At 33.9% G+C, this 25,018-nt stretch overlaps 1 protein-coding gene across 2 annotated transcripts in view; it reads left to right on the forward strand.

Moving 5' to 3' along the window:
- The window catches only part of U2SURP (U2 snRNP associated SURP domain containing), a 55,110-nt gene that overhangs the window by 19,461 nt on the left and 10,631 nt on the right, over window positions 1–25,018 (forward strand). Inside the window, exons 7-24 of one of the 2 annotated variants that reach the window (XM_077756730.1) lie at window positions 844–911; window positions 1,494–1,588; window positions 1,672–1,707; window positions 1,799–1,881; window positions 2,882–3,047; window positions 3,225–3,436; window positions 4,379–4,422; window positions 7,479–7,583; window positions 8,817–8,883; window positions 8,962–9,125; window positions 10,453–10,615; window positions 11,034–11,113; window positions 11,819–11,906; window positions 13,319–13,441; window positions 18,211–18,367; window positions 19,159–19,254; window positions 19,936–20,002; window positions 22,770–22,929. In XM_077756730.1, coding sequence (XP_077612856.1) covers window positions 844–911; window positions 1,494–1,588; window positions 1,672–1,707; window positions 1,799–1,881; window positions 2,882–3,047; window positions 3,225–3,436; window positions 4,379–4,422; window positions 7,479–7,583; window positions 8,817–8,883; window positions 8,962–9,125; window positions 10,453–10,615; window positions 11,034–11,113; window positions 11,819–11,906; window positions 13,319–13,441; window positions 18,211–18,367; window positions 19,159–19,254; window positions 19,936–20,002; window positions 22,770–22,929 — 1,974 coding nt within the window. Of the gene's footprint in view, window positions 1–843; window positions 912–1,493; window positions 1,589–1,671; window positions 1,708–1,798; window positions 1,882–2,881; window positions 3,048–3,224; window positions 3,437–4,378; window positions 4,423–7,478; window positions 7,584–8,816; window positions 8,884–8,961; window positions 9,126–10,452; window positions 10,616–11,033; window positions 11,114–11,818; window positions 11,907–13,318; window positions 13,442–18,210; window positions 18,368–19,158; window positions 19,255–19,935; window positions 20,003–22,769; window positions 22,930–25,018 lie in introns of those variants that run through there. The other variant, XM_077756731.1, reaches the window with a different exon arrangement.

Genomic DNA, 25,018 nt, shown 5'->3' on the forward strand with positions numbered 1-25,018 from the left:
GTCGGAGAGAGAGGGAGACACAGGATCCGAAGACAAGCTCCATGCTCTGAGCTGTCAGCACAGACCCCGACGCGGGGCTCGAACCCACGAACTGTGAGATCATGACCTAAGCTGCAGTCGGACGCTTAACCGACTGAGCCACCCAGGCGCCCCCAAAAGCAGTTTTAAAAGAGGAATCCCAAAGATGTTACTGATTGTTTTACTAATTCTTAGTTCTCCTAAATGATTGTTTTGAAGAAGGGCATATTTTTGGTAATTGTTCATGGTAGTTACTTTGCAGGTCAGTCACTTTATGTTGTTTAGTTTTGCTTCCTGTTACTCAACAATATTCAGGCCTAAGTATCCCAGGATTTTGGGGGATCAAGTTAGTGGCTCCTTTACTGTAAGACTGTAGTTTGTTATTTTTTTTAATTGCTTTAATAATTGAATTGTTAAATTCTTAGTTCAAGAGAACAGGAAGTGTAGTGAAAACAGAAGCATTCTTTTTAATTTAAATAATTAGAACATAACGGATACTAAAATAGAAATTATTTTTTAAAAAAGTTTTAGTGTTTATTATTTAGACAGAGAGAGACAGAACATGAGCGGGGAGGGGCAGAGAGAGAGGGAGACACAGAATCTGAAACAGGCTCCATTCAGGCTCTGAACTGCCAACACAGAATCTGACATGGGGCTCGAACTCATGAAACACGAGATCACGACCTAGCTGAAGTCGGACGCTTAACCGACTGAGCTGCCCAGGCGCCCTTAAAATAGAAATTATTTCAAGTGATCAGATTATTGAACCATTCGTTTTGTTTAATCTTGTTTTGTTTGAAGTATAACTTGTCATATCCTTCATAGCCACTGAAGAAAGGGGAGAAAGAAAAGAAAAAAAGCAATTTGGAACTCTTCAAAGAAGAATTGAAACAGTAAGTTTTATAGTTTGGAGAATGGCTATCATAAGTATATTGAGCTGTTGCTTAGAGATGCAGGTATGAGGAATGTAGTATACTGATTAGTTACCACTAAACTGGCTCACCTACTGTGATGTTGTTTTAGATATTATAATGATTTTTTTAGGATATGTTTGAAAGTGAATTAGCATTTCACCCAGCATCTGGGTTGGTTGCGTCCTGTAATGCAGCTCAATTGATAGTATGTAATTACTTAATGTCCGGAGTCCTGTTTGCAGTGGAAACAATGTAGTCACTGAGATACTGGTTAGGAGTGAGCAAACTTAACTAGGAAAGAACAAAGTCAGTGGTCTTGATGTTGAATTTCCTCTTCACCTTAGAAGTGGGCTTTGTATTCTAATGCTTATATGACGTAGCAGAAATTTGCTCATGACTCTTATAGCTGCAGGACTCTAATCACGGTTGTTAGTACTGGCATTTAATTATTCACGAATATTTCAAGTTCTGTGAACATGGTACCTGGGTAAGTTGTATTCTTAACAGATGTGAATGAACAAATTTTGGCTCATTGTTAGTGATTATAAATGTTTTCAACAGAATTCAAGAAGAGCGTGATGAGAGACATAAAACAAAAGGCAGGTTAAGCCGATTTGAACCTCCTCAGTCAGATTCTGATGGTCAGCGTCGTTCTAGTAAGTGGCATTTATTTTAATGTTTATATTTGTGATTAACTATTCTAAAAACTAAGAATTGTTTTCTTTTTCCCCTTTTAAAGTGGATGCGCCTTCAAGAAGAAATAGATCATCTGGTGGTAATACAGTTTCTTGCTCTTTTAACTAATAAAAATTGTCCATACTTTGTATTTTGCAGGTTATAATTTTTTTTTTCCTCTTTTGTCCTAGTTCTTGATGATTATGCACCTGGCTCACATGATGTAGGAGATCCAAGCACTACTAATTTATACCTTGGAAACATTAATCCACAGGTAATATTAGAAAAGTTAGATGAATGTTGGCTCATAATCATAATTATGGAAAAAAACTGCTTTATCAGTCAAAAAAAAAATAAAGTCAAGACTCTAAGTAAATTTGATGGAACTTAGGGACTATTGATGTTTATAAAAATTACCTTATAAAATTAAGTCTTAACTCATATGGGCTGAATTAATCTTGCTGTAGTTCTTAAGGGCTTATCTCCTCTTTCTGTAACTGACTCTCCTAATTTGAAATGTCTTCCTATGTGCTGATTGTATTATTTATCAAATTAGGATATGACCAGTGGTAGACAATGTTCTTTTGAGACTACCCCCTTCTGATGCATAGCTTGCTTCCTTAATGTATTTGCTTTTTCCTTCTGCTCTTGATAATAGCAAACTCGTCATTTGTGCCTCTTTTATATTTTAATTCTTTTCATCATTTCAGTGTTATTTGTGTTATGAGGAATGTAGTGGTTATAATAAAGAACATGTCCTTTTTAAAAATTATATCTGTTTTGGACTTCATGGTGTATTACTATTTTCACTTTTCTCTCTTCTTGATTATATTGGGTACTGGAAAAAGAAAAAAAGTGATTAGATCTTTTTTTTCTTTCATCACCAACATGCTTTTTCTCCTTTTCTTAAATGTGATAATCACTGCTGCCTGAAAGATGTTGCTAAATGCCTAAACAAATCACTGCTGAAAAACAGCTTATTTTAGATGTAGGATCTTTAAAGGACCAAGCAGGGATGTAGAGGTGTACGTTGATTTCTTTAGCCATCCAGCCTCTTCACCCTGACCACTTATTTGTGTTTCTGATTTGAAAAGATTTGTGAATGTCCCATGAGGGCAAAATTTTACCTGTATAGATAGAGGTCCTAGTTCTTGAATGGAAAATTGTAGCATTAATAGGTCTTTCTGTTCATTTTGCAAAAATTACTTTGCTTTCTGTTGCATAGAATTTCCTCCTTTTTTTGCATACCAAAAAACTCTCAATCCTTTTAATAGATGAATGAAGAAATGCTTTGTCAAGAGTTTGGAAGATTTGGACCATTAGCCAGTGTGAAAATTATGTGGCCTAGGACTGATGAAGAAAGAGCAAGAGAGAGAAATTGTGGTTTTGTGGCCTTTATGAATAGAAGAGATGCTGAAAGAGCTTTAAAAAATTTAAATGGTAAGAACATTTGTCTATTAATAGAATTCAGACTTTTTTCTTGTTCTGAAAATATTAATGAAAAGTCTAGGGGGAAAATGGACCAGAAATGGAAAGGTTAAAATTAATTCAGATTATTAGAAATCTTCTATTTTCTTTTGAGAGTTACCAGGGTGACCTTTCTTCTCTTTTTTGTAGGAAAGATGATTATGTCTTTTGAAATGAAGTTAGGTTGGGGTAAAGCTGTGCCTATTCCTCCACATCCAATATACATTCCGCCTTCTATGATGGAACATACGCTTCCCCCACCTCCATCAGGACTGCCTTTTAATGCGCAGCCTAGAGAGAGGTTAAAAAACCCCAATGCTCCAATGTTACCGCCACCTAAAAACAAGGAGGATTTTGAGAAGGTAATTTAAAAAATGTACATAGGGCCGCATCTAATTTGTAAATACTAAATATCTGTGGTAGTATTTCTTTTCAATAATTTTATAGAAAATGTGTCTGTAATTCTGTTTGGCAACTCTTAAAAGAAATAAGTAGATGTGTTCCCTGCCTTAGCCCATGGAAACCCTGTATTGAAATACTAGGTCATATTTTTATTTGTGGCTACCATTCCTTTCTTGACCACTTAAGGTTTTTTCCCCCTCCTTTGTCCACTATTGTGTCCAGGTTTGCTTAAGTGCAATATCTAAATTTGTTCTGGGAAAGTGTTACTTTGTATTTGGTTAAGTGACTTTTCAATTAGAAAGACCTAAATAGTTAAACTGTTTGGATGGCTGCTAGCTAACTTAATTCTCAAGATCTGAGGCATTAGAGTATTTGAGAGCGTATGTGGTTTTTTTAAAAAAAAAAAAAACCAGTTAACTACTCTAGTAAAAGCAAAGGGTGAGTATTTTCTTTTTATTAAACATAAAACCAACTTAATTTCAAGTTTATAAGAATTTGTTGGTTCTGTTATGAAATAATTACACTTAAAATGACAGGGCTGGTTTTAAAGGCTTGGGAACAAAGTAGCAAACTGTATGGTCAGAGGCAAACAGTTAATTATTTCACAAATTAAAATCTTTATCTGATAATTCTCAGTGTAGTACCTATTTCAGTGCATTGATGTGCATTCTGGCAGGAATGTTCTGATTCTTTGCATTTGGTGAACATTTATTGTTCACTGAACACATCCATTTGCATTTATGTAATTGCTTAGTGTATAATTACTTCAAATGCAGTGATTGCCTGCAAAACTTGTGATTAGATGTGTAGTGTTTTCAATGCATTATGTATATTTTTGCTTGTTACTTGTTAACAATACTCACATATTCTATGTTTATTATCTGATGTGACTTCATATACAGACTCTGTCGCAAGCCATAGTCAAAGTGGTTATCCCAACAGAAAGGTACATGTTTTTCTTTATTATTACTGATCTAAATATAGACAATATCCCCTTCTGAATTAAAAAAAAAATGGTGTTGAGGAAAAGGTAATATCTTGACTGAGCAATGGTTCCTTCCCAGTACTTTTTGGGGGGATAAGTGACTAACTTTAGTGTACTTTGCAATTTTATGTCATTATCCTTTTGTTTTTATTATTACCAACGTAGGGTATTTTATAGCTTTAGTAGTTAGAATGTGTTTAATAGATTTAATATGGAGTTGTTAGTCTAATAATATTTAGACTATTGTGATGGGAAAGTAATAGTTTAAATATATCTTAAATTGTGTATAATGTTACAATTTGACCCATCTGTTTTTTTCCTCTTTGTTCGTGAATGATTTGTGTTTATGCAACCTTAATTTGAGTTCTCCTTACTGAAAGGGCATAGCTTTGGTTTTTTCCTAATTGATTAGGAATTACTACCAATTCATTTCATGAACACTGAACATATTAGAAACTTTTTTTCATGGTAACAAAGGTATTTGGAATTCTTTTTATTTTCCTTTCTTTTTTTCTTTTTCAACATAATGATAAAGCAGAAGAATTCATGCTCTAGGTATGCTCTTGCTCAGTCAAGCTAAGCCTTTTCCCAAACACAGGAACACAACACTGGTTGAATAATAAATGAACACAAAAGAATACCAAATTCTCTTTGACATTGGCCTTGGTGAGCAACACCAGCTGAACTGTCTGCGGCAGCGGGGGACCAGGAAAACATCATGGGATGGATTGGGAAAGTATACAGTTTTTGACCAGACATTGGTACGATCGACTCCAATAAATGTGGTTTTATTATAACTGAGAGACAATTTTTTGGTTTTTTTTTTTTTTTGGTTGTTGTTGCCCAGAGTAAGATAATTGCCATTTTAAAATAAAATAATGCACTTTAAAATACATCCTCTTTTTGTACTACACTGTTTTATTCTGATAGAAAAGTCACCCTATTAAAATGATGTTAAATACACAATTTTTAAGGAAAAAGTGTGTGATTACCATTCTCTTGAAATCAGGTTAGCAACAAGCTAATTGTCAGATTTTGATTTTAAATAATCACATGAAACTTTTTAAAACTTTTAAGCTTTAAATTTTCTAAACTAGATTTTATCAGTTTACAAGCCTGTTTAAAACTATAGTGGGTTTTTTTTTCCACTGATTAAAAAGCATTCACAGGAAAGTATTTTTGTAGCATTCAAAAAGCATATATCCACTAGTAGCTTTACATGTGGCTCAGCTTATTTCAAAAGTAAATTTTGAGTATGTATTTTGTTGAAAAGTCTTAACTCACCATTACAGTGAATCCTTTGTTTTAAACTTGCTAAACCATTTTTCATCCATAATATTCAAGTCAAGTTGCATTTGACTTAATTCATATGTTTCTGGATTATAGCATTTGTCCCCCTAATAATTGATTTTAGATGTTATGATACTCACATAAAATTTCCCTTTACTTCAATTTGGCACATACCAGTGGGAGTTTTGGAACTGAATCATAACTTTACATTATCTCCCTTCCCTCAAAATGATATCATTAGCTATATGGATGCTGAGAATATATTCTCATTTGGATATCAAGAACTGCATATTTGCAGAACTATTAATACTAGTTTTTAGATTTAAAATCGATGCTTTTGGTTTTTGTTTTAACAATTTTGAGGTTGAATTAATAGTTTTAAATATAGCTTCCCTTTCATTAAAGATTTAAACATAATTTTTTTGACCTTTTAGGTCAAAAAAATTAATTTTTTTCACTATGAGATTTTAGTATCCATTTAAGTAGGTTTGTTTGCACATTGTAAGAAAATAATTATAATGACCACGAGATAAATTATTTTACTGTTTATGTACTCAGAAGCAGGCTTTATAGAGCCAAAAAAAATCTGTCTTACTCTATAACTATATTTATTCATATTCTAGCAATTATATGAACTTAATTTGAGCTCAGAATGCTAAAGGTGTAATTTAGTGTGTGCCTTGTACCAAGAGCCAATATCCTTTTGCTTTTCCCAAATATTATTTACCAACTCTCTATGCTGGGGGACTGGTGAAGTGAGAAATCAAAAGCAGCTTATAATAAGCTGAGTCACTTTTGCTTGATGGTGTAATCAATGTCTAAAATAGTGTTATATATCATATGACTTTAGGACCTAGATTTTGAAAATAAAGATTGTCTATGAGCCTAACCAATAAAATGTACTAAAAAGGTTCAAGTTTCTTTTTGGCTTAAATATTGGAAAGTAATTATTATGAAAAATGGGAAAAGCATCTCACCATGTCCCTTATTTTGGAAAGAGGACTCCATTTAAGGCTTTGGCAATATAATTGCTTCATTGAGTCATAATATGCAGGCAGAATTATACATGTCATGAGTGGTGTGAACTAGTTTGAAGTGTGATCCAAAGGGATGTTGCCTCATTAAAGGTCAGATTCAATAAAAACTCCATCTGCTGTATGTGTACCAGAAAAGCACAGGAGTTGGATGGATTTTTTATTAAATCAGGCCTTAAACTTGTTAAATAGTTTTGCATTTTTAGACATTATAGTTATGTATATAACGCTTCAGTACCACCACAAAAGTGCTTGGTGTAGGAATATTTTCTTTTAAAACTGAGATAGTATGTAAGTTCTTAGATGGCTATGATAACATGTAAGCTCTGAGTTTACTGATTTTATATATTTGCAGCTTTCCAATTAGTTGTGATTCATAATTTAATGTTTTGCATTTTGAAAATAAAATTAAGTGGCATTTAAGAAATTAAACCTTTATTGCTATGAAGCTGTGTTGTGGTTTCCCACCCTCCCTTCACCTTTCCTTCCCCTCCAATTCCCCTGTCCCCATTACCCCACTCCTTAATGCACAAGGAAGGCATTAACATATGCTCCAGATTATTTTTTGGTATAAAATTTTGTATTAGTCAGCAGAATAATCTTTTTCTGCACAATTATAGTAACTTAGAACAAGTATAGTTTTATGTAGTGGTAGGTCTGAATCCATTTTCTTTAACTGTGTTGTTGTTGTAGGAATTTACTCGCCCTGATACATCGAATGATAGAGTTTGTTGTACGTGAAGGGCCAATGTTTGAAGCTATGATTATGAACAGAGAAATCAACAATCCTATGTTCAGGTGTGCATTTTTTTTCCTTTTCTTTTTTTTTTTTACTGTGGTAAAATACACATAAAATAGAAAATACCATTTTTGCCATTTTTATGTGTACAGTTGAATGGCATTAAGTACATTCATATTGGTGAGCAAACCATCACCATAGTCCATCTCCAAAAACTGTCTCATCTCCCATTACTGAAATTATACCCCTTGAACTATAACTCTCCATTACCTGGGTCCTCCAGTCCCTGGCAGCCACCATTCTACTTTCTGTCTCTTTGAATTTGTTTACTCTAGGTACCTCATATAAGTGGAATCAGTATTTGTATGTTGAGTACAAATTGTCCTCAGTTGTGTGTTTAAAAAAAACTTTTAGGGGCACCTGGGTGGCTCAGTCGGTTAAGCAGCTAACTTTGGCTCAGGTCATGATCTCAGTCTGAGTTCGAGCCCTACATTGGGGTCTGTGCTGACAGAGCCTGGAAGCTGCTTCAGATTCTCTGACTCTCTCTCTCTCTTTCTCTCTGTCCCTCCCCTGCTCATGCTCTGTCTGTCTCTCAAAAATAAATAAACATTAAAAAGATTTTTAAAACTTTTAACTTATTTTTGGAATTAAAAATATTTCTTAGAATAAAGTTCTAGGAGTACGGAGTTATTTTTGCAAAGGGACAAGAAGACAGTTTTAGTAATTAGATTAAGATGTACTTGGGTCAATTTTCCATCTGATTTTGACTTAGTTAACTAAATAACATTGTTTTTAGCAGTCTCTAGGAGGAAAATACTACTCTATATCATTTTCAATGAAAGTCCTTCATAAGTGAGCTATGGTAGAACAATAGAGCTTTATAGAAAATTTCTGATCTTCTGAGTAGCTGTGGTGTCTTAAGACATTCATATAACACTCTTAAGTCATTTAAAAAAAACACCGCTTTTGAAATTTCTATCTTGGGAAAATCTCTTCATTGCCAGATACAATAGCTGACATATAAGCATTCAGTAAAATTGATTGTAAACAGGCTTAGCAAGATGCATACGTACCTTCTGAGTACTAATGTCATTCATACAGGCTGTCTGGGGGCTAGAGTGAGGAAGGGGATAGATGGCAGAAGGCAGTGGGTGAGGATTTTTCTTCCAGGACCTTTGCTTTTGGTTTTAGTTTAAATGAAATAAGCAGATAATATTTCTCATCTGTTTATATTTACTTGAGGACATTTAAAGAATATGATGTCAATTTTTTTTTTTTTTTGGTTGTTTTAGGTTCTTATTTGAAAACCAGACACCAGCCCATGTTTACTATAGGTGGAAGCTTTATTCTATTCTGCAGGCAAGTGGAAACAATTACTTTGTTAATTTTGACTCTGAGGTATTTCATCTTTCTAATAACATTCTGGACGTTTATTAGGGAGATTCTCCAACTAAGTGGCGGACAGAAGATTTTCGTATGTTCAAAAATGGATCTTTTTGGAGGCCACCACCATTAAATCCATACCTGCATGGGATGTCAGAAGAACAAGAAACAGAAGCTTTTGTAGAGGAGCCTAGTAAAAAGGGAGCGCTTAAGGAAGAGTAAGAATTTTTTCTTTATCTGTTAACATATTCAGAAAAGTCACTTTAATAATTGCTTTAATATCTTATTAAGGTGTTAACCCTAAAACATGAAATTTTTTCCTTGTACTTGTGAATATTTAAACTGCTAACATTGTATTGCTTTGTAATTTTAAACATCTTGGAATGTACGAGTATGTGTCCTGTTGACCTCTTGTCTCTTCCTACTGATAAAGAATAGTGATCATCTCTTAAGGAATGATTCTCTAGCAATGGAATACTTGTGGTTTAGAGAAATTATATTGGGACCCTTATTATTCTTGCCTCTCTGAATGTAGCATTAAAGAGGAAAAATTACTGTAGAGCTTTGCAAAATCATATGGTTGACTATGCAAAGCCTTTCCACAAGAGTTTCCAATGTGTGACCACCATGGAAACATTTATTAGTGCTCAGTCATTATGGGTAGAGTGAAGTTAGACTGGTTTTAGAAGCAGAAACCAATATAGCTATTAAACATTAAGAGGAGGTTCTCATGGAAGAAAATTGGCTGAAAGGCTATGGCATATAGGAGTATATACTCCTTTGTGTAGTATAAATCTTAATGTTAGCTGCAATGATTGTGAAAGCATTTGCTAATAAAGAGCTATATATTTTTGAAGCATATTTGCTTCTGAAGATATTTTCTTCATTTTCCCCAGGGATCTGCCAACTCAGCCTATAGGCTAAATCTTGCTGCCTCCTGTTTTTGTAGATAAAGTTTTATTAGGACACAGTCATGCTCTCTCCCCTCCTTTTTTCTTTTTTTTTTTCCCCCTCCTCTTTCATTTTAACTTGTTGTCTATGGCTGCTTTGGTGTTAATAGCAGTGGAGTCAAGTAACTATGAGAGAGACTATATGATCTGCATTGCCTGAAATATTTATTATCTGATCCTTTATACAGAGTTTGTCACCCCCTGCTTTAGCCTGTTCTAATCTGATGCAGAAGTGCTAAAGTAACTGACTTCCTTCAAAAGAGAGTAAAGAACATGAAGGCCTTTTTCTATTGTAATGGGGTAATAGGATTGGGACACTCACAAACACCCTTGAAAAAAATGCCCGTAATTTAAAATTTATTTGTAAGCTAAAAATCACTGAATTAATTTATTTATGAGAAAGTATTCTTCCCCCATGTAAGTTCTTCAAATAGATGTAATATGTTTGAGGGACTTAAATCAGACTTAACACAATTTAATCTCCAGAATTTTATCTGAGTGGTTTTTTAAAGAAATTAGTTTGTGAGCAGAAACTATAATGGCATTTGAAACTTATATCTGTAAATATTTATAAGTTACAAACATTTGTATTCAGACAGAGGGACAAATTAGAAGAAATCCTGAGGGGGTTAACTCCGAGGAAAAATGATATTGGAGATGCAATGGTTTTCTGTCTTAATAATGCTGAAGCTGCTGAAGAGATAGTGGATTGCATTACTGAGTCATTGTCCATCTTAAAAACACCCCTCCCTAAAAAGGTATGGGAATAATTTCTCTTTATGGAAAATTTAATTAAGTAAAAGAGAAATAATATTTGACTTTTTGGTTTGAAATTGGTTTCCTTTTGCATGAAGAACTTGACTGAAGAAACCTTCCCTAGGCGGTCTTATTTTCCTTCTGTCTGCGAAACTTGTTATGTTCTTTTGATGTTAATCAATATACAAGTTATCAACAGGTTGAAATGTAAATGAGTTACATATTTTATCCCTGCCAAAGTAGTGGCTTCAGGAATGTAGAATTTCTCATAACCCTTCTAATTAGCTGTGAGTATTATAGCTAAACATTAGCCTTATGCCACTGACGGCAAAAAATTTCAATATGGATTTATTTCTAGATATATTATTTGCTGCTGGTTTTCATTTTTAATCTCTTTTATGTTATCTTTTGGTATTCTAGATTGCCAGATTATATTTGGTTTCTGATGTTTTGTATAACTCTTCAGCCAAAGTTGCCAATGCATCATATTATAGAAAATTGTAAGTATAATGATGTAAGCTGATAGTCCTGAAATAATATTTAAGGGTAAGGAATTGAGGAGAGAGGATTATTTTGCTAACTGATGTTAATTAATTTGAATTTCTTTATAGTTTATAGAATTTTCTAAAATATTGGGTTGCATTTGTTAATCCATTTTCAGCTAAATGTTTTCAAAATGTTCATATTAGTATTTTGATAAACTATACTAGAACAAATAAGTTAAAAAATAACTTTATTTTTATTGCATATATAGCCAGTGTAGTAAATAAACTGAAACAGTAGAAATAATGGCAAGTGTAAAGGAAGGGAAAAAAAGACAACTATATATAACTGTTTAAATCCCGTTGTATTGTTAGTTTTTGTTTTTGTTTTTGTTTTTTGTTTGCTTATTTGTTTTGCCTTCGAGTAGTTGCTTAACTTTTCCTATTATAAAACAGGTCAGTTTAGGTAGCTTAAAGTATCATATTGATTCCTTGTGAATCAAAAAAACTAATTTCTTTGCAGGACAGTACAGAATAAGGAGTTCAGTTATAGTTTTAAGAGTTTAGACATCTAGTTCTTGATTTTTAAAGAATTGATTAATCTCAGGTTTTTTTTCTTTTTTTTTTTTAACTTCAAGAGGTATTTTCATTTGCTAGCATGCTGAAGTAGAACAGGGATTTTTAAATAAATTCCATCATAAATATGTATTATTTGAATTTCAGTTTTGAAACAAAGTTATGTCAGATATTTTCAGACCTCAATGCTACCTATCGTACAATTCAAGGCCATTTACAGTCTGAAAACTTTAAGGTATGTTTATTTTATTTTTTTCCCTCATGTTAAGCAGTGGGTAGGGGCTGGCAAGCACATTGGAAGACTAGAGAAGTACGTAGGACAAGTATAGGACATAACGTGCATCTTTCAGAAATTGTTTTAAAATTTAATGCCATTTTGCCTGTCTGGAAAACAGTGTGGAGGTTCCTCAGAAAATTAACAATAGAACTNTACCTGAAATTTTGAAATATTTTATCTAGTGTTATTTTGTTGGGTGTTCAGTTTGAAGTGTTTTTATTTAAATGTTTTAAATGTTAGTCTTTCCACAAAAAACATTCAGAATATCATTTGTTTTGCAATGGCATATATAATTTGGCTGGACTAGGAACATAATTTTGGTTATTCATGCTTAGAAAATGGATTTAGTTACTTTTTATAGCCTTCTACTTTGTAGATCACTGTTAAGAAAGCCAAAAAACAAGGGGTTGCCTGGGTGGCTCAGTCGGTTAAGTGTCCGACTTCGGCTCAGGTCATGATCTCACGGTTTGTGGGTTCGAGCCCCGCATCAAGTTCTGTGCTGAGAGCTCGGAGCCTGAAGCCTGTTTCAAATTCTGTGTCTCCCTCTCTCTCTGCTCCTCCCCCACTCGTGCTCTGTCTCTCTCTGTCTCAAAAATAAACAAACAAAAAAAATAAAAAAGCCAAACAAAAAAATCTTGCTTATAATGAAATAAATAGATATTACTTTCATGGGAGGGAGACTTCATGGAATGAAGTTTTTAGCTTTGAGGGGAGTTCTTGGGTGGCTCAGTAGGTTAAACGTCTGACTCTTGAATTCAGCTCAGGTCATGATCTCACAGGTGTTTGGGTTCCAGCTCCATGTTGGGCTCTGCGCTGACAGTTTGGAGCCTACTTTGAATTCTTTCACTATCTCTCTGCCCCTCCCTGATGCTCTCTCTCAAAATAAATGAACTTAAAAATCTTCCTTTTTTTATTTTTTAAAGGGAATTTTTAGCTTGACCCTTAATTTTGACTTTAAATTAGAGCTTATAGAAAGGTTTAGGGATGGGACAGAGAAAAATATAACCAGAATCAAGGAAATACTTAATTGAACCATAAAGGAATTTGGGTCAAAACTCGGCTACCTTGGTATCCAATTTTCTAAGCTATTATTCCCAAATGTGGCCTCGTGTACCACTTGTGTTATGGGGCATTGGTCTTAGGTGGTCAAGAACAAAATAGTTTCTTTTTTGTTATATTTATTCCTAATTTTATTCTCTTTTAGTTAGAAGATGACATTGATTTTTTAAAAATGTAATGATAGTTATTTTTTTTATCAAGGATGTTCGCTTAAAGGAAAGTTCAGCAAATTGTGATGGTCATTCTCATGAGATGAAGTTTGAGACATTGCCCTAAAATAATAATGTGTTGTCTTTTTCCTGTTTATTTAGCAACGGGTAATGACCTGTTTCAGAGCATGGGAGGATTGGGCAATTTATCCAGAACCATTTTTGATCAAACTACAAAATATTTTCTTAGGACTTGTAAATATTATTGAAGAAAAGGAAACAGAGGTATGTACTCAATGTATTTGATGATTTTAGAATTGATTTCTGGGGATGCTGTGGGGGTGTGGTATGTTACAGATGTGAGTAATATTTCTTTGTGAAAAATACCTACTATTTAACACTAACTTGTGGATTTTTGTTGCTGGAATTCCTGGAGCCCGGGAGAAGAAATTATATGTATAACAGTAATTCTTTGTTTTGGGTCCTTATGTGAAAACTGGGTGGCTGGGTTTCCCCCACCCTCACATTTTTTTGGTAACTATTGAAGCATAGTTGACCTACAGTGTTATATTAGTTTCAGGGGTACAGTATAGTGATTCAACAGTTTTATACATTACTTGATGCTCACCATGATAAGTGTAGTTACCATACAATGTTATTACAATATTATTATGTTCCTCACTGTACTTTTCATCTCTGTGATTTTTTTTTGGACTTTTTTTTTTTTTTTTACAAATAGTTTATTGTCAAATTAGTTTCCACATAACACTCAGTGCTCATCCCCACAAGTGTCCTCCTCCATGCCCATCCCCCCCCCCCCCCCCATCCATCAGTCCTCAGTTTTTGTCAGCATTCAAGAGTCTCTCATGGTTTGCCTCTCTCCCTTTCCCCCACCATTTCCGCCCTTCTTCTCCCCCTTGTTCCTCCGTCAAGTTCCTCCTAATCCTCCTATACGTGCAAACATATGATATTTGTCCTTCTCTGCCTTCATCTCTGTGACTTTTTATTTTGTAACTGGAAGTTTGTACATCTTAATCGCTTTCAACTTTTTGCTTCCTTCTGGCAACTATCAGTTCTTTGTGTTTAAGAGTCTGTTTTGTTTTTTTTTTTACATTCCATATATAAATGAAATCGTATGGTATTAGTATTTCTCTGATTTATTTCACTTAGCATTATACCCTCTAGGTCTATCTCTGTTGTCACAAATAGCAAGAATCTATTCTTTTTAATGACTGAGTAGTGTGTATGTACGTGTGTACACCACATCTTATCCATTCGTCAGTAAACACTTGGGTTATTTCCATAACTTGGCTATTGTAAATAATGCTGAAATAAAAATAGGGTGCATATATGTTTTTGAATTAGTGTTTTTGTTTTCTTTGGGTAAATACCCAGCAGTAGAATTACTGGATCATATGGTATTTCTGTTTTTAATTTTTTGAAGAATCTTTATGAAGTTTTCTACAGTAGTTGCACCAATTTGCATTCCTACCAACAGTACGTGATGGTTCCCTTTTCTCTACATCCTTGCCAGCAGTTGATATTTCTTACTCTTTTGATACTGGCCATCTGACTGGTGTGAGGTGATATGTCTCCTTGTGGTTTTGATTTGCATCTCCTTGGTGATTAATGATGTTGAGCCTACTTTCATGTGTCGGCCATTTNATTTGATATTAACCCCTTATTGGATATATCATGTGCAAACATCACCTCCCTCTGGTAGGTTGCCTCTGATTTGTTGGGTTTCCTTTCCTGTGCAAAAGCTTTTTATTTTGGTGTAGTTCCAGTAGTTGATTTTTGCTTTTGTTTCCTTTGCCTGAGGAGACCTATCCATAAATATGTTGCTAAGGCCACTCCCCAAGAGATTACTGCCTGTTTTATGGAGTTTTATGTTTTCAGGTCTCATATTTAGGTCTCTAATCCATTTTGAATTGATTCTTGTGTGTGTTGTAAGAAAGTGATCCATTTTGGTTTTTTGTATGTAGCTGTTCAGTTTTTCCAGCGTCATTTATTGAAGAGACTTTTTTCCTCATTACGTATTCTTGCCTCCTTTGTTGTAGATTGACTGTACAGGTGTATAGGTGTGGGTTTATTTTTGGATATTCTGTTCTTCTGATCATGAGTTTATTTTTGTACTAGTGCCATCTTGTTTTGATTACTGTAGCTTTGTAGATATCTTGAAATCTGGGCCTTGTTCTTTTTTTTTGTTTTTTAAATGCTTATTTAATTTTGAGAGAGCGACACACATAGTGTGAGCGGGTGAGGGTCAGAGAGAGAGAGAGAGACACAGAATCCTAAGCAGGCTCCAGGCTCTGAGCTGTCAGCACAGAGCCCGACACGGGGCTCGAACCCACCAAACTGTGAGATCATGACCTGAGCTGAAGTTGGTCGCTTAACCGACTGAGCCACCCAGGCTTGAGCCACCCATCTGGGACTTGTTCTTACTTGCTTTGGCTATATGAGGCCTTTTGTGGTTCCATACAATTTTAGGATTATTCTAGTTCTGTAAAAAATGCTATTGGTTATTTTGATAGGGTTATTTTGATAGTTTTTATAGAATATATAAGTATTTCACCTTCTTGGTTAAATTTATTACTAGGTAGTTTTTTCTTTGGGTGCAATTGTAAATGGGAATGTTTTTGTAAGTTCTTTACTACTTTGTGATTATTGTATAGAAATGCAACAGATTTCTGTATATTTTGTATCCTGCAACTTTACTGCATTCATTTGTTCGAATAGTTTTTTTTGGTGGAGTCTTTTAAGGTTTTCTATATGTAGTATTGTGTGATCTGCAAATAGTTTATTTCTCCCTACCTATTCAGATGCCTTTTACTTTTTTTCTTATCTCATTGCTGTGGCTAGGACTTCGAGTGCTATGTTGAATAAAAGTGGTGAGAGTGCATCCTTGTATTATTCCTGATCTTAGAGTAAAAGCTTTCAGTTTTTCACTATTGAATATGATGGTAGCCTGTGGGTTTTCATATTTGGCCCTCATTATGTTAAGGTACGTTCCCTCTAAAACCCACTTTGCTGGGTTTTTATCATAAATGAATATAGTATTTTGTTAGATGCTTCTTTTGCCCCTACTGCAATGATCCTATGGTTTTTGTCCTTTTTTTAATGTGATGTATCACACTGATTGAATATTGAACAACCCTGGCATCCCAGGAATGATTGTTTCAATGTATTGTTGGATTTGGTTTGCTAATATTTTGTTGAGGTTTTTTTGCATTATATGTTCAACAGGAATATCCGCCTGTGGTTTTCTTTTTTTAATGTCTTTGTCTGATTTTGGTATCAGAATAATGCTGGTCTTATAGAATGAATTTGAAAGTTTTCTTTCCTCTTCTATTTTTTGGAATAGTTTGAGAAGAATAGGTTTTAACTCTTCTTTAATTGTTTTCCAGAATTCTCCTGGAAAGCCATCTGATCTTGGACTTTTATCTGGACTTTTCTTTTGATTACTGATTCTAGTTTTGGAAGGTTGTGTTTCTGGGAAGTTATCCATTTCTTCTATGTTGTCCAGTTTATTGGCATATGATTTTTCATAGTATTTTCTTCTAATCCTTTGTTTTTCTTTGGTATTGGTTGTTATTTTTCCTTCATTTTTTAATGTATTTGAATCTTCTTTTTTCTAGAGAGTCTTGCTAAAGGTTTATCAATTTTATTTATCTTTCCAAATAACCAGTGCTTGGTTTCATTTATTTTTTTTAATTGTTTTTTTAGTTTCTATTTTGTTTATGTCTATTCATCTGTTTTAGTTCTACTAGTTTTAGTCTTTGTTCTTCTTTTTCTAGTTCCTTTACATGTAAGGTTAGAGTTGAGATTTTTCTTGTTTCTTGAGATAGGCCTATATTGATACAAACTCCCCTCTTAGAACTGCTTTTGCTATGTCCCAGAGATTTTGGACTTTCTTTTTCAATGTTTATTTATTTTGAGAAAGAGAAACCACAGGTAGGGGGGGAGAGAGAGAGAGAGAGAGAGAGAGAGAATCCCAAGGGGGCTCCATGCTATCAGCACAGAGCCCACTGTGGGGTTTAATCTCATGAGCCATGAAATCATCACCTGACCCAAAGTCAAGACTTGGATGTCTAACTGATACAGCCACCCTGATGACTATTTTTTTTAATTTGATGACATGAAAAGATATATAATGCATTAGTGAAAAAAACCTAATTAAGCATTAATTTATTAAACTTTTATTTATTTAAATTAATTATTATTTAAATTAATTATTATTTAAAGTTCTTTAATTTATAAAGTAGCTATGTAAGTAAATATGTACATGAAGAGATACACCACAGTGTAGCAGATTCTGTTCATCACGATTCTGTTGCTTTTCACCTCATCAGTGTTTCATGAATCCTTTTCAGTCCTACCATCCTAATCCAGTTACATTTTCCCTTTCACTCCTATGAGATTCTAATTAGCCCCCCTATTCCAAGTACATAGTCCTTGCTTCAGTTTCTTAAGTATATATTTCCTTCTACCATAAACCTTTGTAAATATTCTTGCCTCTCTCTCAAACTTCTCCTGTTTACCTGAGATCCTTCAGATGTCAATTTAAGCATAACTTCATTGAGCCTTCTCAGACCTCTTTAGGTGAAACCTACTTATTATACACTTGAATAGTATGATGATACCTCTTTGTTGTAGCAGTCATTATAGTCACAGTTTTTTGTATATTGTGATTTTATGATTGCCTGCCTCCTCCTACCCCCTGGCCTCCCAGAAAATTCTAGTAAGACCTATTGCAGGAGGGACCAAAGGAACAAGCTTGGTTTTGCTTATTATTGTATCCTCAGTGCCCTACATGGTACCTGGCATCAAGAAACAGTTCGTAGATATTTCTTAAATAATGAAAGAATGACTGCTTCTTTGTCAGGAGGATGAAGTTACCTCCTCACATATCTTCCTAGTTATATCCTCACATTTGTATCTGGGAATGTGGATATCTGGCTGGTTGGTTTGTACTTGATTGCAAGTTAATCTTGTAGCAATATGACTTTCGTAAGCAAAGGAAAATGTTACAGCAAGTATGTATGTTTTCATAGGATGTACCAGATGACCTCGATGGTGCCCCCATTGAGGAAGAGCTTGATGGTGCACCTCTAGAAGATGTTGATGGAATTCCAATTGATGCTACTCCCATTGATGATCTTGACGGAGTCCCTATAAAGAGTCTTGATGATGATCTTGACGGAGTGCCTTGTAAGTTCAGTTTTCAAGCTGATGAGCTAATAAGTTTGGTTCCAAAACTCTGTAATTTCCACACATGCGGATATAGAAAAAGTTTAAGGTATCAATCTTTAATTTTTTTCTGTCTTTTATTTCTGACTTCAAAATTCAAATACCCAATAATACATTTGACTCTGCCAAGAAAAAGGTTTTCTTTCTAGTCAACATTTCTTTTTTGGGATAGTCAGCCTCATATAAGTAAGTTTCTCTTTTTGTCTTAACTGTCATGAAAACTATAGGCAAAATCTTGTTCTCATTTATGTTCATAATCCCAGATGACCATGTTTTGTCAGTTCTGTTTTTATTCTGTTTTTATTTAATTTATGGTTTTATGTTTCCTAGATGCCTGAAATCATTTTTGGAAATAGGATACATAACAGAATCTATAGTATATCTAATCTTTGAATTATGTATATGTAATGTATTATATCATGTAATCTTTGAATTACATGAAAATATTAAACAGTATAAGAATTGTATAGTTTAAATAGTAGTTAGGTAAAGATCTTAAGATTGTTTTACTGCCCCAACTTCTCCATTTGCTTGAAATCGTAATAACTTGTATATTCTGTATTGATATATTTGTGTTTCAACATTGGACATCAGGTGTAGAGACTTGGATTAGTCATAATCCTTGTTCTTCACACTAGCATTATTAATCCATGTGTGGCCTTATTTTACTTTTTAATAATATAATGAATATCCATGAACTCTTTGAGTCATTCCCTAGCAGTCAGGGTTAATAGTTTATCTTTCCTCTTTAGTGGATGCAACTGAAGACTCAAAGAAGAATGAGCCCATATTTAAAGTTGCCCCATCAAAATGGGAAGCTGTAGATGAATCTGAATTAGAGGCACAGGGTGAGTAAAAGTGCAATAAATTTTAAGCTTTAGAAAATCGAGTACTTGAAATTAATCATTGGTGTGTGCGTGTCTTTGTTTTATATTTTATAACGTTTCAACCTTAAGACCCAGAGTTAACTATATTTTATTTCTGGTGGCTAAGTTTTCATTATGGTTGTTGTTAACAATTTTCTTAGATCTTTCCGTTTGGATGCTGTGAGAGTAATCAAAGAAATCACTAAAACCTTTCAGGTTAAGGCATTTCAGTAGAAGATGTAGATGGGAAGCTATACTTACTTGCAAATCTACCTAGAGGTCAGTTTCAGAGAAACCAGGCTTTGATCCTCCCATGATACTTGACTTTTTAGACCCAGTTTAGACCTGCTTTCATACCTATTTGGGCATGTGTCCTTCAAGTGCTTATAATCTATAATTGTTAATCAGTTCTAATGAAATAATCTTTCCATTCAGCACACAAATAAAAATGATAAAATTTTTGTCACTTTGTAAATTTGAATAACATTGTAGCATAGGTGTGAGGAAAGAAATTTAGCACATAGAAATGATATTCAAACAATAGATAATCAGCAGATAATTTCTGTAATATAAACTTTCAGTTCTAGAGCTCGGCTTCTACTATACTGCTGCAAAATGCTAATTTATTTTATGGAATTACATCCTTTTTTTCCTTCCCTTCAGCTGTAACAACTTCTAAATGGGAGTTATTTGACCAGCATGAAGAATCAGAAGAAGAAGAAAATCAAAAGTAAGAATCTAAGTTCGAACATACTCAGTTTGTTATTACGTACATGCTCTCTTTTTCATTAAGAGGTATGCTTGAAATAATAGTGAAGAGGAAAACTTCACTCTTAAAAAAATGTGTTGGGAGGATCATTTTTAATTCTTCCTTGTTTTTCCAGTGAATAAAAAGCTTTTGGTTTCTAGTCTGATACACCGTGTTTCACGTTGCTTCTGAGTTGATTTTTTGGTGCTTTGTTTATATGATCTCACTTGGTAGTTAATAAATGATCAACTGCATTAATTTCAAATCTTTGTTGTGAAATACTGTTTTGGCTTCACAGAAAGTGATTCTTAAAATGTGTACATTGCTAAGAAAAGCAGTGCATTATGGCTATTCTGTTATGTTATTTAAATGTAAACAGGGGTGCCTGCCTGGGTGGCTCATTTGGTTAAGAGTTCCACTCTTGGTTTTGGCTTAGGTCATGATCTCACTGTTCTGAGATCGAGCCCTGAGTCCTGTGTTGGCTCTGCACTGGATGCGGAGCCTGTTTGGGATTCTCTTCATCTCTCTCTCTCTCCTCCCCTGGTCACATGAGCCTTCATTTTCTCTCTCTCAATATAAACCAACATTAAAAAAAAAAAAAAAATGTAAACATCTCAGTAGAACTAAGAATAAATAAAAGAAAGCTTTCCTTTAACATGTAGAGAAATTAGAATTTTGAATTTTGCTCTTTGATAATCACCTCAAAGACTTTTTTTTTTCCATTAACACTGAATGAGATTATAGGAATCTTGCTCCTAGCTTCTCCAGCCAAGTTTGTATTGGTAGATTTTAGGTAGAAGCCGACACCTTTTTAAATCATTGCAAAGGAAATTAATTTTTTTAAATAGAACCGATGTCCTCAAGAACACAAGCAAAGATTTCTGCTTAAAAAAAAAAAAATCATTGTTTTTTTATTGTTCTCAAATGGAAGAGTGAACGAAGTCCCTTTTGTGTCCCAGCACAATTTGGGTATTTGTATGGATTCAGTATATGGATATTAGTAGCATTTATATTGTTAAGGAAATGTGTTTGATCAGCATATGTGGGAACACAATTTGATATACTGAGGAAAACTTGGCATCATTGATGTCTTTCCAGAAACATTGGTGTGATCAGAACAAGTCAGCAGTGATTATGACAGAATTTACAAAAGATAGATTTGGTTTGCTGGTGGAAATACCTCTCCAAGACTGCTTAAGAGTACAGGAATTGGGACAGTCCAGTTTGCTTTAAAATACTGCTTTAACCTTTTTAATGTCTATAATACTACATTATTAATGTTTCTGACTACTGTAGCGTCACTGGCTTGAAATAAGTGTGTTTATTCAAGAGATAATTATTTAATGTAGGGGAAAGGAAGGGTATAAAAGGCCATTGCAGAACTCAAGTATTTCTTCAGTTTGTTTTGTTTCTTTAGGTACTTTTTTTGCATAAATTTGATATTAGTGTTAATGTTTAGATTGTAACTGCATTTTAGTGTTGAAAGTAGAATAGTCAGTGAGAATACGATTAGTAGAATACAGAGGCATGGATCACTGGAAATGTAATTTTTATTTTCCTTAGGAACTCCCAGTAAATCACGGTAACCTAAAAATAACTGTGGAAGTACACAGCAAGGCAAAGATAATTTTCACATACAACTTTCTGGTCCTTGAAATTTTCTTCTGCCTCACTAATGCTCTCTGGTGGCTGAATCCAAAAATGGTTTTTTGAAACGTAATTATTTTTTATGGCAGAAAGGTGATTAAAAAAATATATAGCACTACTGCTTTGTAGAAAACTTCTGAGTAGTAATTTAATTTCATTTGTAATGAAATCTGTATGGTTTTACAGACTTGAATTTCCATTTCTTTAAAGAGTAAGTTCTGATTTCCTAGAACTGATAATTAAGAGCTAAAGCCAAAACCAGTTAGAACAGACTGCTCAGGCGCTGCAAAATTAAAATAGAAATTGTAAAATAAATATGTATTTTAAATTAGCAAGTATAACTCATTTGAAAAGTAAATAATGTGGTTAATGTTTGGTATCTAGATCCTTTCTATATAGAAAACATGTAAACAAGACCAATTTTACATATAGTTGTCTGCCTGTGTTTTCGCATTATATTGCTTCTGGAAGGATAGGAGGATTTTTCTTTTTCGTATCCTTATCCATGGTAGTCCCTTAGTTTTTTATTTTCTTCTTATCTGACATAGAACCAGTATAATATTCAGAATCAGCTATGACATTGCGTACTAAGGTGTGATAATATTTAAAATTTACACATTCCTAGGATTATGTATTAATCAGATAATGTCTTTACATGCTACCTTGTTTCATAGTTAACTGTCTATGGCACAAGCTCATGTATTTTCCAGTGTATAGGCTCTTATGAAAAAAGGGTAGCCATTTGGCTTTTTAGTATTAAGTGTCTGAAATCACTCTGAACTGGAAAGTATGGGGAATCATTAATCATTCATTTCACTTAATACTGCAAGGAAAGTTTGTTGTAGAATGTTGTAGATAACATTAACATAGAATTTTTTTAAGTGATTATGTTGATGCTCCAACTTCTTACGTGGAGGAAACAGTTTTATAAAATTGTCTATTTGATAAAATATTTTATAAAAATGTTTCTAGTGATGAATTGTCTGGTTATGTTTTGTTAACATTTACAGACTAATGCAGTGAAAAGCAAAAAAGCCAGTCTGTAAAATGTAAAATTTTTTTTCCTGCCTTGACATATGATATATTCTGCTTATTTCCACAGTCAAGAAGAAGAAAGTGAAGATGAAGAAGATACTCAGAGTTCCAAATCAGAAGAACATCATTTGTACTCCAATCCAATCAAAGAAGAAATGACGGAGTCCAAGTTTTCTAAGTACTCTGAAATGAGTGAGGAAAAACGAGCTAAACTTCGTGAAATTGAGGTTAGTATTTCGGTGAAGTTGAAACCGTATTTCACTGGCCTTCTTTCACTTTTCCACTGACTTAGGCTCCCTCTTAGCATCATTCCTTTGTGCATTTTCTTAGTGCCTAGAAACCTTCATACCAGCTGACTTCCTACAGACTTCTTAGTTCAAGCATTTCTTCTCTCCTGCTATCTTTTTCTTACACTTATGCATTTGCTTACTTCTCCCTGTTTATATCTCTCATTATTTTACATGTACTGTGATATGTGTTTTGTTTTTGCTTTTTTTTTTTTTTAGCTTCCTTGTTTGTTTAATGTCTCTAGTCCCTATTAGGCTATGATTTATTTACATGAGGGGAAAGAACCATGTCTGTTGTCTATTCATCATCGTAAATCCAGTGCCTGGCACATGGGAGATCTTCTGAAGAATTGATTTTAGGAATAAATTACACTGGCATTATGAAATCCATTACATTTGAGTGTACATAGTATGTAACAAGGCAAAGTGAGATATTTTCTGGCACCTTTAATACTTTGTCCATTAATTTAACTGTGTTTTGGATGTTTGCTATGTGTCAGCACTATTCTGCTTATTAATTGATAATCCCCACTGTAGTAGTTAACCTTATTTCCAGTTCTCTAATCACTGTGGGCTGGTACAAGTTTTTGCTCAACTCTTTCTCAAGACCTCACCAAGCCAGAATGTTAACAGGGAAAGTACTTCATTTTAACCTTACACAGAAGCAGTATATTGTCTGTTATAAGTGAAGAGGAGAGATTTTCAAAGTTAATATGTTGTATATATTTATTTATATACATTCTCTATCAATTAAAAAAATTTTTTTAAATTTCTTTTGGGTTGGGGGGAGGTCAAGCAGAGGAGAGACAGAGAGAGGAAGGGAAAGAATCCCAAGCAGGCATTGCATTCTCAGTGCGGAGCCCAGTGTAGGGCTTGAACTCACGAACTGTGAGGTCTTGACCTGAGCGGAAATCAAGAGTTGGATGCTTAACCAATTGAGTCACCTAGGTGCCTTCTACAAAATATTTAGGGGAATATATCAGTGACTACACTCTACCCGTGGAATTTTTCCAAGCTGCACATGCCCTTTCTTAACTCTCAGAACTCCTCCCAAGCTTACTGAATTCTGCCTTCCTGAAGTTAAATAAAAAGGTATTTTCTTGATAATGAAGTTGCCCTGTTTAAGTGCCAGAACAGACTATTGAATTGTTTTTAAATGTTCTATTTACCCTGATAGAAAAAGGGCAAAAATTGGGGAATTTATGAGAAATGTTCATGAAGTCAAAAATGGTGAAAATAACATTTTGAATAGAAGTAAGTTTTTGTAGCTTGTTCCCATTTTGTTGGAAAGCCTCCTTTGTAGTGAGGGGAAAACCTAAAACAAATGAGGTCTTGTTTTCCAAATATAAATATTTATAGTAGCATTTAGTTCCTTTAAAGGACCTATCATGCTCAATAAAATAGGTTAAGATGTTTGCATATACAGGAATTCTGTCAGGCAAGAGTGTTTTCTTCCTCTCTGTGAATGACACAGGTTGGGCATGTTTGGCACTGCATCCCGGTGGGTTCGTGTGGTTTCCACTTGCACCTCCAACAGCCTCTGAGGCCTCATGCATTTCATCTTCCTTGTTCTCCCTTCGTTTAATAAGGTTACATATAGGTATCTTTATATAATACATTTATATTTTTATATAAGTATACATACAAATCTATATTATTACCATATAACAATACATATTAACATAATTAAAATGTAGAACGTATATATATATATATAAACAATGCTGTATTGTTTTTGTAAAAATGGTTTTCTGCTCGTGAATAAATGACAAGAAATGGAATTGGAAGTGTTTCTGATCTTTTTGTATTAGTATATACTCTTACTATCTTAAGTGTATTCTACTATGATTTAACCCTTTTTTGATGTCCTGATATTCAGTGATTATGTTGTACTATAAATAGAGCGAAACTTTCAAACTCTGTAGCTCTGTGTTTGGTTCTACATGAACTGTAAAGAATGCTTTAAAAAAATGTTTATCTTCTTATGTTTTGCTGGCTGTCCTACCTTGTTGGAAGTATGTGTGCCTAT

This window comes from Crocuta crocuta, unplaced genomic scaffold (genome assembly GCF_008692635.1).
Source record: "Crocuta crocuta isolate KB4526 unplaced genomic scaffold, BGI_CrCroc_1.0 scaffold337, whole genome shotgun sequence".
Lineage (NCBI taxonomy): Eukaryota > Metazoa > Chordata > Mammalia > Carnivora > Hyaenidae > Crocuta > Crocuta crocuta.